Here is a 17,872-nt window from a genome sequence, read left to right on the forward strand (position 1 = left end):
TCCTTTTTGTAAACAAACGAGGAACAAAATGCATCAAATAAAATAGAATTTTGTAAGTATATTCATCTTAAAAAACAATGACAAAATTAATTTGATGCGCAAAAAATAACATAATGAGTTTCCGTGGAAATTTTGGACATATATCTTTTTCTAACTCGGAAATTAAGAAACGCTTAAGAATTTGTTTGGTCAAACTTCTAAAAATTGCTTATTTTGAGAAATATTTTTGTCAAGATGACTTTTTCGACAAGTAATTTTGGAGAAAAATAGTGTGTGTTTGACGAGAAAAGATAATTCTACGGAAAGTAGAGTATTATTTATATGGAGAAACGATCTGTGTAATAAATGAGTTTTAAAATTTAGTGTCAAATTTATTAGCTGCAGAACTGTGTAGTAAATGAGTAAAAAATTTGGAGTCATTTTCTCTTCAAATTTTTAGTGTCAAAGATAAAACAATTCTTTCTGGAACTCCAGATCTAATAGCTATTAATTACATATGTTTAACAGATGTATCCAGTTGAAACTCTGCAGTTCAAGTTCTCTAAATCACCATACCAAAGAAATCCTTGAAAGCAACTCACCAAATCCCAAGTCGCATTATTCAAGCTCTAAGTAGTCATTGGCAAGCCCCACAACTTTGGTTTAGCGGTGAGAGCGCAACGTGTGATGATGGACCGGGTGGCTTTACGAGTTCAAACTAACTGCAAACAAAAGTCTGTTTTCAAGTAGAGTAAATGGACATGCCATCATCCACCAAATTTCGAACCGTGCGCAACTATGCGAGGATTTCTCGATTATCAGTAAAAAAGTAGTAGTCGCCAACATACCATCTATTTGTATATAAACAGACAACAAACCTTAAGGCTGGCTTTCATTAGCCACCTCACAAATGTTTCCCTTCTCGAGGCTTAAACAAAATAACCAATGTATCAGTGATCACGAGAGTGGTATTTTAGAGCAATCGCCCTGTACTATTAGAATCATTATTTTTAACTACTATCTCCATCAGCAGCACAGGTATCTATCCCATCAAAACTTGGAAAAATGAAAAGAAATCAAGCACGTGTTTTCTATACTATTACATTCTGGGTGAAATAATGAATCTTCAACAAGAATTACAATCTTCATCTGTCGTCTAAGCTACGACTCCAATCAGAATCTCTATCCTAAAGAGCCAAATTTGATGCTATTTTTAACCACAGCTATCACTAGAACTTGTTGAAAAAAAAAAAAATCACTAGAACTTGTCCTTCTGATATCTGTCGAGCAATTCCAACTTTTTCTTTAAAATCTCAAGAAAGTCTAGGCATTAATCAAGAAGACAATGACATGATACACCTATATTGGACCAAATAACAAAAGTCTTTAATAAGGCACCTAACAGTGTGACGTAGTGGTAAAAAATGAAGTGGGTTGAGAACCATGAGGCCAGGTTCAAATTCCAGAGGAGGCAACAAGAGTAAGAGATTTCTACCGTGTGTCTTGACGGATAGAATTACCGGTACTTGCTTTGATGAAAGGTAGTAGATACCCCCTGGGTACACGCAAGCTGTCGCGGATACCACAGTTTTTTTTTTTTAGGTAACCTGGATACCACAGTTATGAAAAAAAGGATAAAAAAGTAACAGAACCGTGACAAGCAATCAGGATCAAGAGATGTGCCACTCTAGGTGCAAAATCCTAATTACAGGCCATCATTCAAACAGATAATATGGGCCAGAATGTGTGGAAAACTCAAGCAAAGTCCAGCAGAGATCATTCTAACATCAACAACTGACTCAGTGCAGTAATGTTCTCTAAATTACCATACTAAGAAATACTTGAAAAGTAACTCAAAAAAAAAAAAAAGTTGCTCTTAAGTTGTTCTGTTGTAAGATATTACATTGAATGAATGCTTATCAAAATGGTACTCGAGAGCTTGCTATATTATTACATTCCTGGGGCAACAATAAATCTTCAATAAGAACTATGATCTTTGTTTGCCATCTAACAAGCAATGATTCCGATCAGCCAGATGAAGCTAAATACTAAAGAATTCAACTATGATGCCATTTATGGCCAGAGACTTTACTAGAACCGATAACCACCACACCATCATTAATTCAAGACCCTTCACGAGGCGTCAAGCAAAGGAACTTCAAAATCTTGAAAGACACTTGATGATGATAGATACCTTGAAGTGCCCTTTGGAGATACCTACCAAATATTACAATATCATACAATGGAAGGGAGATCAAGGTTTGAAGGATGGAGGCACCTTGGAGGGCATATTACATACTTAGGCCTAATTAAAGGGTATTTTTGGACATTTGATGTATTATTTACCACTAGTATAAATACTTCACTACCTAGCGCATTTTGACTAGATTATGTTGATGAATATTTTTGAGCTCATTGTTGCCTTTCAACTTTGCCCTAGGATTTGCAAGAGGTAACCTTCCTCTTGAGGATTCTACTCGTTTAGGTGCTTTTATTGAGTGTATTCGAGGTAACTAGGATTCTAATCCTAATTGTTGCTAATATTTCTTAAATATTTGTGTCTAGCTTTTATCTTTTCTTGCTTTCTATTTTCAATTCCTTGCATTTTTTAATTTAGTTGTTATCAAGAACTAGATACTTATATAGACCCTTGTGGTCCGGCCCCTCCCCGGACCCCGCGCATAGCGGGAGCTTAGTGCACCGGGCTGCCCTTTAGGTACTTACTGATTTTAGATTGAGCAATTCAAACTTAGGTTTAGGAAAATAACCATTACGAGGATTACATACTGAGACAACCACACAAACATAGAAATGAAATTTAAGGTTTTTTTTTTCGGGAAAAGGGGCAAATATACCACTCAACCATGCGATATAGAGCAAATATACCCTCCATTAAAAAAGTGGAGGATATATACCCTCGCCGTTATAGAAAGGGTGCATATATACCCTTTTGTTAACAACCCTATATTTATTGAATTAAAAAAATTCTAAAATTGATATTTTAATTCCAAAAATGCCACATGGCATTAAAATATTACATCACCCTTTTTTTACCTCCATACCTGACCCCCTGACCCAACTAAAGTAAAACATCATCCCTCTTTTTAAGGTCAATGTACTGAAACCAAGCCACAAATTAACTTTGCAATCTATGGAGACTCTGCTATATTTAGTAAGATTGTGCATTACAATTGGTACTGAGGAACTATAAGTTGCCCTTCTATTAGCTGTAACTTCCAATATCCAAGTAAATGTTGATTTATAGTCAATGAATGCCAATTATTTCCTTGTTGTACCTCTATTCACCTCTTAGCATTACATAGTCATCTAAGCTGTTTCTTTTTCCTTTAATTGTAGCCTATGTTACTCGGACTCTTCACTTTCGGTGCCGCACCCATGTCGACACGACATGGGTGTGGGATCCATACCCGATCTGGTCAACCGATTTTGGATACTTTGACCAAAATCGACATAGAAATTCTGGATAGATTCAATGATTTCTTTAATCAAAACTAAAGCTAAGGTGGAATTGAAGAAAATGGAATACCTTGTATATAAAAATTTCTATGTCACTCTGTTTCCTTTTATCTCCTTCGGAGATTCTTGATACACATTTCCAATTAGTGGTTGAATTAGCAGTTAATGACAAGTCAGCAATAGTTAGTTAGAGTTAGTTGTCCTATGTGGCAATTCTGTTAGGCAGTTAATAGAAATAACAGCTACTATCAATGACAACTGTAATTAGCCAACTGATATAAGGCTGTATAGGATTCATTTGATACTCATCTATGAAAGTATATTGTACTCTTACACTACTCTTCTTCTTCAATCATCTCAATCCCCCATGTCCCTCTAACTGTCAAGCTCGAGTTTCTTCCATTGAAGCTCCTCTACAGGTACTTGAATTCTCGATTAGTTCTTAATTCTGCAATTCAGTTATCAGTGGTATCAGAGCCATTGCATCCTCGGCATCAATGGCAAAAGGCACTAGGGAAAATGGTGACCAAACCAGTGGAGATTCTCCTACAGAAATGGGAGACATAAGAGAAATGATGCAAAAAATGTTAGCAGAATTGGGAACTTTAGCAGGCGATGTATCTAACTTGAAGAAATTAAATCAAACAGTACTTGAATTGAAGAATCAGATCACAAATGCAGATGAAGCTAGGAAAGACAAAGCTCCAATGGAACAAGAACAAGAAGGTCCGGTAGAGTGGATCACTCAGAAGAAAGAATGCACAGAACTGAAGAAAGGATTCAAAGAGGAAGGAGTCCCACTAGTCATACCTCTCACCATTCAAACTTCTCTAGATGGTCAAGAATGGAGTTCTTAAGGTTTACTGGTGAGGATTTAAGATAATGGTTGTTTAAAATTGAACAATTCTTTGAAATGGAAAATGTTCCAGGCCATAAGAAAATTAGTGTAGCTGCTTTGCAATTGGAGGGTGAAGCCATTCAGTGGCATCTGTCTTTTATGAGATATAGACAGTATCTACAACCTGCTACTTGGAATGATTATATCATAGCAACGGTGGAAAGATTTGGTACAGATTTTGATGATCCCATGAAGGAGATCAAGAAAGTGAAACAAGTAGGAAGTGTGGTGGAGTATCAAGCTATTTTTGAAAGGAACTTAACTAGGGTCACCTTTTCTCAGGCAAATGCTATCAGTTGCTTTCTTGGAGGACTGAAACCTGAATTAAATATTGCTGTTAAAAGATCTGAGCCTACCATTTTTTCACAGGCTTATAGATCTGCCAGAATGGAAGAAGCATATCTTGCTGCTGTAAGACAAAGTTCTTTTCCTACTGTGAGTTCAAGTAACATGGGAAGCTCTTCAAGAAGGGTTAATGACCAGAGGAGTCAATACACCAAACCCCTCTTACCAACCCCTTATAGAGGAGGACCAACAGTTCAAAGAGGATTCAATAGAAGAACACTCACACCAGAAGAAATGAATGAAAAGAGGGCCTAGGGACTTTGCTTCTTCTGTAATGAAAAGTATGTTCCAGGTCACAAGTGTAGAAATCTGAAGCAATTGTACCTTCTTGAGTTAGAAGAACAAGAAGAAGATCAATATTGTGAACAAGAACCACTAACTGAGGAAGAAACAATTGGAGATTTCCATGCATGCTTTGAATGGATCATTGGGGTATAGGACCTTAAAAGTTACTGGTTATCATTGTAAGAAACCTTTGCACATACTGGTGGATACAGGAAGCTCACCCAATTTTATTGATCCATCATTGGTGGAACAGTTGGGGTATCCTGTTTTTCAAACCATTACTCAACCAGTAGCTACAGCAAATGCTGGTATACCAGTGAATAAGGTGTGTAGAATTTCTTGGTTATTACAAGGAGTAGAATTTTCGGCTGAGTTCTTAGTGTTACCTTTGGGGAACTGTGGAATAGTCCTAGGAGTTCAATGGTTATTGACACTAGGAGATATTAAGATGAACTTTAGAGATTTAACAATGGAATTTATGTATAAGGGCAAAAGGCATGTTTTAAGGGGTGCTGGTAGACAAATATTGAGCACAGGAGCTGGAAAATTGGCAAAGATCTCAGGTAACCATACACAACTCTATATGCTTCAGTTGGTAACAAATTTGAATGAAGATAGACAATGGTATTCTATAGAGACTAAGAACACATCTGTTACTGATCCTAACTTGGCCAAGTTACTACTTGAGTTCAAAGGGCTGTTTGCAGAACCTACTACACTTCCTCCCTCTAGAGGAGTGTTTGATCATAAAGTAGTGTTGCATGCTGGTACTGAACCAATTAATAAGAGACCATATAGATATCCATCAGTTAAAAAGGATGTGATAGAGTCATTGTTTAATCAGATGCTAGAACAAGGAATAATTCAACCAAGTTGTAGTCCATTTGCTGCACATGTGGTATTAGTTGGGAAAAAAGATGGTACATGGAGATTATGTGTTGACTATAGAGATTTAAACAAAGCTACTGTGAAGAACAAATTTCCTATTCCAATTGTGGAAGATTTGTTAGATGAACTTGAAGGGTCTGAAATCTTTTCTAAAATTGACCTCAGAGCTGGTTATCACCAACTGAGGATGGCTAAAGAAGATGTGCCAAAAACTGCATTTAGGACTCACTCTGGCCATTATGAGTACCTAGTTATGCCATTTGGTCTATCAAATGCCCCTGCAACCTTTCAAGGACTAATGAATTCTGTATTCCAGCAGTTCTTAAGGAAATCTGTGCTTGTTTTCTTTGACGATATACTGATTTACAGCAGAGATATTAAGGATCATTTGCAACACTTAAGAGCTGTTTTTAAGGAGATGGAGAAGCACCAGTTGTATGCCAAACAAAGAAAATGCTTCTTTGGGGTTGACAGGATTGAGTACTTGGGACACTTCATAACTAAGGAGGGTGTATCCACTGATCCTCAAAAGATAGAATCAGTTCAGAAGTTGCCTATGCCAACCACTCTCAAATAGTTGAGAGGATTCCTTGGGTTGGCTGGTTATTATAGAAGATTTATCCAAGGGTTTGGGGTGATTTCTATACCATTAACTGATCTTCTGAAAAAAGACAGTTCCAAATGGTCTCAGCGGGCAACTGATGCTTTTGAGAAGTTAAAGTCTGCATTGACCAAGGCTCCTGTACTTGCTTTACTTGACATCACCAAAACCTTTGTGGTTGAGACTGATGCCAGTGGATATGGAATTGGGGCTGTGTTGATGCAACAAGGCCACCCCATAGCTTTCATCAGTAAAGCTCTATCCCCTAAACATGTTGCATTATCAGTTTATGATAGAGAGTTATTAGCTCTGGCTCATGCAGTCACAAAATGGTCTCAGTATTTGTTGGGACAGAAGTTCATCATCAAGACTGATCAAAAGGCTTTGAAGTATTTAATGGAACAGAAATTGCATACAAATTCTCAGCTGCTATGGTTAACTAAATTGTTGCCTTTTGATTACACTATTGAATATAAGAAGGGGGTGGAAAATAAGGTGGCTGATGCTTTATCTAGAGTGACAGGAGCAGAACTGATGACACTTCTAATTTCACCTACAGACAATGACTTACTACAAGCTATAGCTGACAACTGGACCACTGATTTGGAGCTCAAAACATTAATTGAACACTTGCAGGTAACACCTGATGCTCATTCTCAATTTACTTGGCTGAACAACTAATTGAGGAGGAAGGGGAAGTTGGTAGTGGGCAAAATACCTCAGCTGAGATTGGAGATCATCAAACTGTGGCATTCTAGTCCACAAGGGGGTCATTCTGGGGTGGAAGCAACTTTGAAGAGGTTATTGACCTTGTTTTATTGGAAGAGCATATGAATGGATGTGAAACGGTTTATCCAAAACTGTGATGTGTGCCAAAGGAGTAAATCTGATTTAGCAGCTTACCCTGGACTCTTACAACCACTCCCCATTCCTGATGTGGTGTGTGGTCCCAGATAAGCATGGATTTCATTGACGGACTCCCAAAATCCCATGGTCATGAGGTAATATTGGTGGTTGTTGACAGATTAAGCAAGTATGGACACTTCATTCCCTTGAAACATCCTTACACTGCTCAGTCTGTTGCCAAAGCCTTTTTGGATATTATTGTCAGGCTCCATGGTCTGCCTGATTCTATTGTTAGTGACAGAGATGTTATGTTCCTCAGTTCATTTTGGCAAGAGTTGTTCACATTACAAGGGGTGCAGCTAAACACCTTATCATCCTCAGTCTGATGGTCAGACTGAGGTTTTGAATAGATGTTTGGAAACCTACTTGAGATGTTTTTGTCTGGAAGATACTGCTGATTGGTTCTCTTGCTTACCCGTGGCTGAGTATTGGTATAGTACTTCCTTCCTTCCATTCAGCTATCAAAACAACACCTTATGAAGCTCTATATGGCAGACCCCCCCCCCCCCCCCCCCCCCCCCAAAAAAAAAAAAAAAAAACTCTCTCCGTCTACCCTACTTGTCTGGTGAATCAGCCTCAGCTGAAGTGGATCACACTTTGATTCAGAGGGAATTGAAACTACAGTTGTTAAAGCGCCATTTAGGTAGAGCTCAACTCAGAATGAAGCAACAGACAGATGGCCATAGAAGTGATAGAAACTTTGATGTGGGAGACTGGGTGTTCCTTAAAGTGCAACCTTACAAGCAATCTACTCTTATCAGCTCAACCATTCCACAAATTAGCTGCCAGATATTATGGTCCATTTCAAATTCTTAGAAGAGTTGGTCCTGTAGCATATACATTGCTATTTCCCTCCTCAGTCAAAATTCATCCTACTGTCCATGTATCCCTCCTTAAGAAATGCTATGCAGTTCCTGACCATATTGCCTATCCACCTATCATTGACATAGCTAATCCTCAATGCCCTCAACCTGAGTCTGTCCTACAGAGGAGGATGGTGAAGAAGGGCAACAAGGCTGTTGCACAACTGCTGGTGAAGTGGATGGGATTTTCAGCAGATCTTGCAACTTGGGAGTTTGCTAATGTTCTTTCTACAAGGTTCCCTCAGTTTGATCCTTGAGGTCAAGGATCTTTTGCAGATAGGGAGTACTGATACACATATTTCCAATTAGTAGTTGAATTAGCAGTTAATGACAAGTCAGCAATAGTTAGTTAGGGTTAGTTGTCCTATGTGGCAATTCCGTTAGGCAGTTAATAGAAATAACAGCTGCTATCAATGACAACTGTAATTAGCCAACTGATATAAGGCTGTATAGGATTCATTTGATACTCATCTATGAAAGTATATTGTACTCTTACACTACTCTTCTTCTTCAATCATCTCAATCCCCCATTTCCCTCTAACTGTCAAGCTCGAGTTTCTTCCATCGAAGCTCCTCTTCAGTTACTTGAATTCTCGATTAGTTCTTAATCCTGCAATTCAGTTATCAATTCTCCTCTTGATCAATATTTTTTCCTCAAGTTTTCCACATAATATTCCATAATTTAGGTTTTATAGCCCTAGTTTTAGATATTTGAATTTTTTTAGCCGAATCCCCGCACCGGTACCCATAACTGGATCCGTATCACCAAATCTTAGAATTTAGATCATGAAGGATCTGACATCTAGAACCGTAGCCGTATCGGACACCCGCACCCAAGTCCGAGTAACTTAGAATTTGTAGCATCATACGGCCTTGTTTTGGCTTACAAAATCTAACTTCAAAAATCTCATGCTAAATGCCTGTCTGTAGATATAATATCAAATATTTCAGTGAAGCCAATGAAGAGTTTAACACTTATCAGCAGTCTTTTTTTTTTTTATTAAGCACCGGGTGTCCGGGTCTCTTTGAGCCCCGACTAATCCCGGGGGTGCACAGGCCCTCGGTAAGGAGTTTCCCGCAAGTGCACCACGGGTAATTTAGGGTTTTACCCCAGTCCGATGGCCCTCAGAAATTGTTTGCACCCAGTGGGTTTCGAACTTGAGACCTTGAAAGGGAGCACCCCAAGGCTCAAGCCAATTACCACCAGCAGTCTTTAACACTGAATAAAAGAGGGACTAGGTTTTACTTTAGTTGGGTCGGATCTGATCGGGTATGGAGAGGTAAAAAAAATGGGTGATGTAATATTTTAATGCCATGTGGCATTTTTGGAATTAAAATTTCAGTTTTAGAATTTTTTTTAATTCAATAAATATAGGGTGGTTAACACAAGGGTATATATGCACCCTTTCTATAACGGCGAGGGATTATATCCTCCACTTTTTTAACAGAGGGTATATTTGCTCTATATCGCATAGTTGAGGGGTATATTTGCCCCTTTTCCCTTCTTTTTTTTTTTTTTTTGGCAACCAATAAGCAATAACTTAGTGGGAGATTTTACTAATAATATTAAAAACAAAAACAAAAGGAACAAAAGTTCAGGCAATTAAGCCACAAAATAAGCCAACAAAAACCAAAAAGCAACTGAACCGACAAAACCTAGAAAGTTCAGTTGAGAAAATTAGGAAAGTGAAGACTGAGGTGCTCATCGGAAGAGCACCGTCAATCCTGAGCTTCACCATCAGGAAAAGATGCTGATTTCTCCGATATGGATAACATGAAGGTGATTCAAAATCTCAACTAAACAAAGCATTCAACAAAAGACACTTACAGGATGTATAAAGTAAATATTGACCAACAAAAGTCAGGCAAAGGATCAAAAAGTAGACACAACCGCGGCAAGAAATCAGGATCAAAAGATATCCCCTCTTGAGTCTCCGACAGGTGCTAGAATCCTAATAACAGACCAGCATCTAAACAGAAAATATCGACCAGAATATACAGGGAAAGTATCCAGCAAAATCCAACAGATATTATTCTAACAACTTCCACGGGAAAACATCTAGCCACCAAATCAACAAAACCTGTTTCCAAGTAATTTCCCACATTTATGGGAAAAGGGTATAACCGCATCACTAATATACTCGGCAGTGAAATGCAACTGATAACTTAATGCAGGAAGAGAGACGCACTACATCCAAAGAACTAGAGCAACACTAAGCAGACCTATTCTTCGGAAATTGCCAAATCACAGATCAATGAGTAAACAAAGACAGAAGACATCGCTCACATTCGCACTGAATATTTCTGTACCTTCAATGTTACATGAGCTCTCCCAAAGAATAGATAAAAATTATAAGGATATGGGAGGATAATTGGATTCGGATGAATAACAAGGCTGTTTTTGAAAATTTAAGCGGCCATTTGATGTTGTTGATAAAGTAGGAATCATCTGGATGTTATATTTTGAAAATATTCCATGTGCATTGATACCAAGACAAAGAAAAAGATTCCTTTGAGATGGCACAAAGAAAAAGATTCTATGAACATATTTGTTAGTCCTTACCTTTTTACCTACATCGCAATCAGAAGCAAGTAAAAAAGGCAACATTCAAACCCTGTAAAAACGAACACAGTAGAGGCAGAAACTTGCTCTCCAACTATCTTCAATTCTTCACTTCTTCAAGGAAAGAGTTTAAAATAGATTTTCCACTCAAATGTTCATGGAGAGGCCCCGCAGTTAGCTCCTTCAATAAGCACCAACAACTAAAGGATATGGGTCGACCTACAACATATAGAGACAAACCCACAAATCCTAAGGACATCCATTGAGCATCCATGCATAAATGTTTCTGGAGCACCAATTTAGCTAGATAACCTAATTCCTTAGCATTAATTTTGGATTACATCGATAAATCTATCCATAATCGCATTAAAATTCCATAAATGATCCTTAAAGGACACATTTATTCTTGCACAGGAAGACACCGCTAGTTACTTTGATACTCCTTCCAACTTCACTTAGAGAAAGTTATGACCCAAAAAGAAAAAGTTACATGGAAAACAAGCTATGGAGGCTACAACTCTGTATGAGCAACATGAAGATTATACTTTCAAGAATTTGAATTCAATGGCACCCAACGGTGTGGCCTAGTGGTCAATGAAGTGGGTTGAGAACCATGAGGTCTCAGGTTCAAATCCAAGCAGAGACAAAAACACTAGGTGATTTCTTCCGATCTGTCCTAACCTTGGTGGATAGAGTTACCTAGTACCTGTTGCCGGTGGGAGGTGGCACGTATCCCATGGAATTAGTCAAGCAAGCCTGGACACCAATGACAACGTCTCTAGTGTAATCCCACAGGTGGGGTCTGGGAGGGTAGAGTGTGCACAAACCTTACCCCTACCTCGTAGAGATAGAGAGGTTGTTTACGATAGACCCTCGGCTTAAGTAAAGCATTTCAAAGCGGTTAGAAAAAGGGAATTCAGAAATGAAAGCAATAACAACTACGAAATAATACGAAATGGAAAGCAGCACATAGCAATTAGGAGAAAGCTGGCCCCAACACCATGGTTATCAAAAAGAAATATTGGAATTCTATGAAGATCATGATAATTCCAAGCAGTCACCAAAAATAAAAGTTCAGGAAACTAAAGAATACCTGAGATTCATCAAGAATCTTTCCTCTGATCTCCAACTCCGTCACCAGTTTGGCTACCTCCTTTGTCAAGGATTTCACCTTGCTTTCGCTTTCATCCAGTAGCTTTGATTTATCACCCAGGACACCTTGCAACTCCAGGAGAAGATCCTCTCTAGCTTTAGCATGCAAACCTTGTTCAGCAGTTACGTCAGAAGGCATGTCGGTCTGAGGCTGGGATATACTCACAGCCATTGAACTTGTCGCAAGTGCCGTATCTTTCTTATCTTCCACAAGGTGGTCTTCATGCTCTTCATCGCCATGTGGATCTAGCATAGATGTATCCAACTGAGGGTTCACCATACCAGAGGAAACAACCGTATTATCATCTAAGCCTTCTTGTTCCTTGATTTGTTTAGAGCCAGATTTGATATTTGATGAACTAAAGGGACAAGAAACCTCATCCATGACTTCGGCAGGCTTGCTGTCATCGTTCTTCACGGCTGAAACAGTTAAGTTAGATACACCCTCATCAGCAGAATGTGCGTGCCCTTGCGAGTAATGATCAGATAACCTCTGTTCCAACTCCTGAATCCGTTTTTCATAAGATTTACATTGAATTTGCTTCGCCTTAAGCATAGAATGAAGGTGTTTTTCATACTCTTCTTTCTCGTGTAGAGCCTCAGAGGTTTTCTCTCTTGCTTCTTTTAGTAAACTATCGATTTTAGTGTCATCGAGCGATTCATAATCAAATTCAGGACAGGTAGAACACATAAAGGTTATTTTAGAAGCAAGTTCAGCACTCAATTTTGCATTTTCCACTTCCATTTTGCTAGTTCCAGAAATATCCAGAACCTCCGAGCTCTGAAATAATTCCTCACAATCGATTTTCTCAGCAAAGTCAATACTTATCTCGGTTTCCGCGAACTGAGAACCATCATTAGACATGGAAAGTGGACTCTTTCAGGTCCCGTGTTTCCCCAATAGATACTCAGGTCAGGAAATATAAAATTTTGTTATAATGCCAGTGCGTTTGCCTTTTAGGCGAAGGAAAAAGGTAAAGACATAAACCTTATAAATGTATTTAGGCGAAGGAAAAAGGTAAAGACATAAACCTTATAAATGTATTCCCATGGAGTAAAGTAGATTAGAGGTTATGATGGAAATCTAAAAATTAGTTCTGTCGCTGGATCCTGCCTACAGAAGAAGACTTTTTTCAACAAAACGGACTATCTTTATTTAGAATAGAGACAAAGAATTTCCAGACGGAACTTCTAAGAACAGTAGTCAAAGTAGAAATATCAAAATACAGAAAATTAAAGGTTCACCCAGAGCACCAACAAGCAAAAGTATATCTTTGAAGAAAAAGACAACTTATTTGAGTTAAAATGTACACTGCTAAAGAAAATATACTGTACAGAAAGCCAACTCTCTCAAGTCTTCTGAAATGTTATAACGGCACAACCTACCAAAATTAGTGGAATATTAAAACTTAAGGGGTCGTTTGGTTGTTGGTTGAAGTTATGCAGGTATTAGTATTGTAGGGAATAATCATGTATGTATTAGTTATGCAGGGTTTAGTTATTCCATCTTCTACCTTGCATAAAATAATACATAGATTCTCACATAACTTGTACATGTATTAGTTATGCGGAATTGTAAACTGGTAACCAAACACCGTACTTGGTGTACTGAATTTTATATATGGCAACTAAAATGCTACCAAACATGGGACTAGTTATGCTGGTTTTAATACATGAATAAATAACTTCCTAACCAACAACCAAACGACCCCTAAATCCTCAGAACCCAAAATGGGAGATATTATCTCCGTCAAGCTACTGAAGAATTACTAAACAATGGAAACGAGCAATACAGAAATTCTACCAAACATGGGACTAGTTATGCTGGTTTTAATACATGAATAAATAACTTCGTAACCAACAACCAAACGACCCCTAAATCCTCAGAACCTAAAACGGGAGATATTATCTCCGTCAAGCTACTGAAGAATTACTAAACAATGGAAACGAGCAATACAGAAATGCTGCACCATGGAGGATACAAGCGCCTTGAGTATGTAAAACACAAGTTTAATAAACAGGAACTCACGACAAACGAAGAACAACAAAAGGGGAAATACATTTGAAACAACAGAACAATATCTGATTTAGGTGTTCATATTGTCATTCTCTTTTCCGCATTACATAACTCGCAACAACTTGCACTAATAAACAAAAGGAATAAGCTTGTATTTAACTCTACTTGCATACTCCATATATCTCTCACCAAAGTTCTCCACCATCAAACTTTCCTCTAACCTAGCTTTATTCCCATAATACATGGAGCAAACGACAGCAATGAAAAGAGCACTCAAAGGCGCCCTAAGTGCAACACAATAAGCAACAAACAAGAGCATAGTCGAAGCATAAATAGGATGGCGAACGAACCGATACGGACCAAATTGTACGACAGCAGTAGGCACAACCACCTTCTCCGAATACTTGGCTAAATACAACGTCGAATGATACTGCATAAACAACGTCATCAAAATCAAACCCCAAATACCGAAATTGTTCCATCCACCGGGTATAAGATGCAGCTCCGGCCCTTCAAACGCCGCAAGCCAATGACCAACCATAACTCCAACACAAAACAACAGCTTCTTCCAGTTGGGCAGACTAATATCCCATTTCGGATCATGCTCTCTCGGGTTGTAATCACCGTACATTCGTTTTCGAATACTCACATTCAAGAAAAAGAAATAATGGTACACGAAAAAGAACACAACAGGCCAACCTTCAAGAAAACCATTGAAATGTGCAGGTGGGACTAATGTAAGCCAAGTGAAAGCTGAAGTAACAATAGCAAATTGCTCAAACCCATTTGCTTCGTCGTTTAAATGCTTGTTTAAGCAATAAAGACTGTAACTTGCAAGACTTATAGCCACTAACCATGGCCAAAATAACCATGTCATACTAAAATACATCCAGAAAAATGGATTCACCAATACATTCACAGTCCATTTGGTAGCAGCAATAGAAATTGAAAAAATCAAACCCCATTTGATCACTTTAAACGGTGTCAATTGCGAAAAAACGGTTTTTAGTGACTCCAAAGAAACCCCATTTAACTCATTTAAGCTTTTGAATAATGGGTTTTGAGTGTCTTTTTCTGTTGTATTTGAAAATGAACATTGGATTGGCAGTAAAGACTGAAACCTAGAAGAATTGACATTACTAGGCAAGTGGGATTTGGGTATTTTTTCAAGAATTGACTTGTTGCCCACCAAGTGTTTGTGGAAATGTCTGTGAGAACAGTTGTGTTTTTCTGTTGTGTTTGAAAATGAACACTGGACTGGTGGTAACCTACCATTGACATTGTTGAGGGGAATTGCTAAGGAATTAGGAAAGTGGGATTTGGGTGTTTTTGCAAGATTTTTTCTTTGGGGTTGTATGCGGTTGTTTGTAGAGAAGTTCTTGCGCACAAAGTATTTGTGAAAATGTCTGTGAGAAAAAGTGTTGTGTTTTGAGGAGGCAAGAATTGGTGATGCTTCCATTGATAATAATTGAAGAAAACGGAACTCAGAATCAGCTCATTATAGAGTGTTTAGTGAGCTTTCTCCCACCTGAAAACTGGTCAATTGGCTATTCTTTTGTTTGGTATTCGGGCTAACCATAATAAACTTGTCTATATACAGTACACAAATAATATTGGGCCTGCAAATTTGAAGTTCACTATTTTTTTGAGTCAATTTTGCTAGTGGAATTATCGATATTAAGCAATTTTATTTCATAGAGTTTTGGTCAAACTCTATCCCTTCGCTTAAACCGTCAACCGGTTCGGGTTAACCGGTTCAAATAGGTAACTGAACCGATAAAACCGGAAACAGAACCAGAACCGGTTGAACCGATTAACCGGTTCCGGTTATCCGTTTATTATATACCGGTCCGGTTTCAATTTTTTTGGAATCGGAACCGGTAAAACCGGTGGAATTAAAAAAAAAAATAGAGTCGTTGGGCTGCTCTGTTGGAGCGTTGGCCAACGGTCCATTTGCAAAAATGGTCGTTGCCAAACGGTCCCAAACCCATTCCCCCCCCCCCCCCCCCCCCGCGAACCCCCAAACTTTTTTTTTAACATTTTAACCCATCCCCCACCCCTATATAAACCCCTCTCCATTTTCATTTTAATCCACACTAATTCATTCTTCTCTTTCTCTCAAATCCCAATCTCTCAATTATAGTTACTTTGCAACTAGGGGTGTTCAAACGAGACCGAAAAACCGATTCGAACCGATAAACCAAGTCAAATCGATTTAATAAACCGAAAACCGGCTCGGTTTGGTTTTAAATTTTTAAAAACCGATAACATTTGGTTTGGTTTGGTGTTACCCATAAAGAAAACCGAACCGAACCGATAAATATGTACATATTTAAAATATTATATATATTTATATATGTTAATATTTATATATGTTAATTAAACTTTATCTATCTTTTAACTTTTTCATAATTTAGGACCATTCCAAGAGAAAAGTCTAGCCCATGTTCCCCAAGCCCATTTACGTTTAAAGTAAAATAAAAATCTCTTACTGAATAGTTAACATAAATAAACTCTCCATGATTACATTTGTCTGTTAAGAGGTTTCTCTGCTGAATTTTCTTGTTCTACTTTTTGATAAATTTTTTTTTTAAAATACAAACACATGCTAAATATTCTAAAAAGAAGTTATGTTTTGTGAGTGCACCATGCACTATCTTTTGTTCCCTTTTTCTCTTTTTCATCATGTCCATTCTTGTCTGTTGTGGCTGGGCTTGTTAAGTGGTACTTTGTGTTGTTGTGTGTCAGCTTCACCACAGATCCACATCAGAATCATCATCAAGGCAACAGAGCTTCGTCCTTTCAAGATTAACAGCAACCGCTCTTGCCGGTTGGCTTGCCATTCTGTTCTTGATTGAAGCAACCATAGCCATGAAAGTCTGTTCTACATTAGTGACACTTTTTGCACTTGTTTTCATGAAAGGTGTGCCAATCTCATCAGCAAAAGCCTGAGCTGTCTCTGTGGAAACTACCTTCTGTGCTGTGAGATCACACTTATTTCCAACAAGAAGTTTGTTCACATTATCACTTGCATATCGGTCTATTTCACTCAACCATTGCTTGACATTGTTGAAGCTCTCTTGGTTGGTTACATCATAAACCACAATTATTCTGTGTGCACCGCGATAGTACAAGAAGCTTTAATCCCTGTAAGTCTGTAATTTTTTCTTCCCTTTTCTTTTTTGGTTACTTTTTGTATGTTCCCTACTCTTTGTTTGTGTAATTATTTTTGTGTCTTTGAAGTTTTACTTGAATGAATTGCTTCTCTAGTCTTTCATCTTGTATGTGTTTTTTATTTTATTTCTCTGTTATTTTAGATTTTCTCCACTGATTTAGGTTTTTTCTGTTGATTTAGTTTTTATCTAATGATTATGGATTTCTCTATTTATTTAGATTTTAGGATACTTTTTTTCAGATGGAAACTACAACTACTCAAATGTGCAAGTTTGTAAATAAGTTTGTCAATTTTTTTGCATTATAAAATATATTATTACAACCCGGAAAAACCGAACCAAATCGATAAAACCGACAAAACCGATAAAACTGAAACCGATAGAATTTATACTATAATGGTTTGGTTTGGTTTGAATATTAAAAAAAACCGCCTTAATTGGTTTGGTTTGGTTTTAACCAAAAACCGAGTCAAACCGGACCATGAACGCCTCTATTTGCAACAATTAGCCACTTTAAATTTCTCTCAAATAAATATTATAAAGTCTTATTATATTTTCAATTATTAATTTTGCGATTATAATATTGTTGGTGGAGTTGGTGATTTTGCAACAATCCGAAGTAGCTTTGGTGGATTTGCAATTCTAGCCGCCTTCACTTTGTTGGAAATTAGTTCGGCAATTTGGTACCTTCGTTCCAACTCTATCTTTATTTTTCGCAATTTAAT

General features: G+C 37.8%; 3 protein-coding genes across 3 annotated transcripts; all 3 read right to left on the minus strand.

Annotated features, from left to right (window-relative positions):
- Window positions 1-1,665: 1,665 nt before the first annotated feature.
- LOC132605856 (autophagy-related protein 11-like) lies at window positions 1,666-13,793 on the minus strand. Its single transcript, XM_060319114.1, has 2 exons — window positions 11,899-13,793; window positions 1,666-2,196 (listed from the first exon to the last, which is right to left on the minus strand). The coding sequence occupies exons 1-2, from the start codon at window positions 12,820-12,822 to the stop codon at window positions 2,113-2,115; spliced, it is 1,008 nt and encodes a 335-aa protein (XP_060175097.1). The 5' UTR covers window positions 12,823-13,793; the 3' UTR covers window positions 1,666-2,112.
- A 204-nt stretch (window positions 13,794-13,997) lies between these two features.
- LOC132605855 (uncharacterized) lies at window positions 13,998-15,620 on the minus strand. The gene has a single exon (XM_060319113.1). It carries the CDS (start codon window positions 15,431-15,433, stop codon window positions 14,102-14,104), a length of 1,332 nt encoding a protein of 443 aa, XP_060175096.1. The 5' UTR covers window positions 15,434-15,620; the 3' UTR covers window positions 13,998-14,101.
- A 1,104-nt stretch (window positions 15,621-16,724) lies between these two features.
- On the minus strand, window positions 16,725-17,630 carry LOC132607646 (GTP-binding protein YPTM2-like). The gene is made up of 2 exons (XM_060321739.1): window positions 17,623-17,630; window positions 16,725-17,085 (listed from the first exon to the last, which is right to left on the minus strand). The coding sequence occupies exons 1-2, from the start codon at window positions 17,628-17,630 to the stop codon at window positions 16,725-16,727; spliced, it is 369 nt and encodes a 122-aa protein (XP_060177722.1).
- Window positions 17,631-17,872: the final 242 nt, after the last annotated feature.

This window comes from Lycium barbarum, chromosome 8, assembly GCF_019175385.1.
Source record: "Lycium barbarum isolate Lr01 chromosome 8, ASM1917538v2, whole genome shotgun sequence".
In the NCBI taxonomy this organism is placed as follows: domain Eukaryota; kingdom Viridiplantae; phylum Streptophyta; class Magnoliopsida; order Solanales; family Solanaceae; genus Lycium; species Lycium barbarum.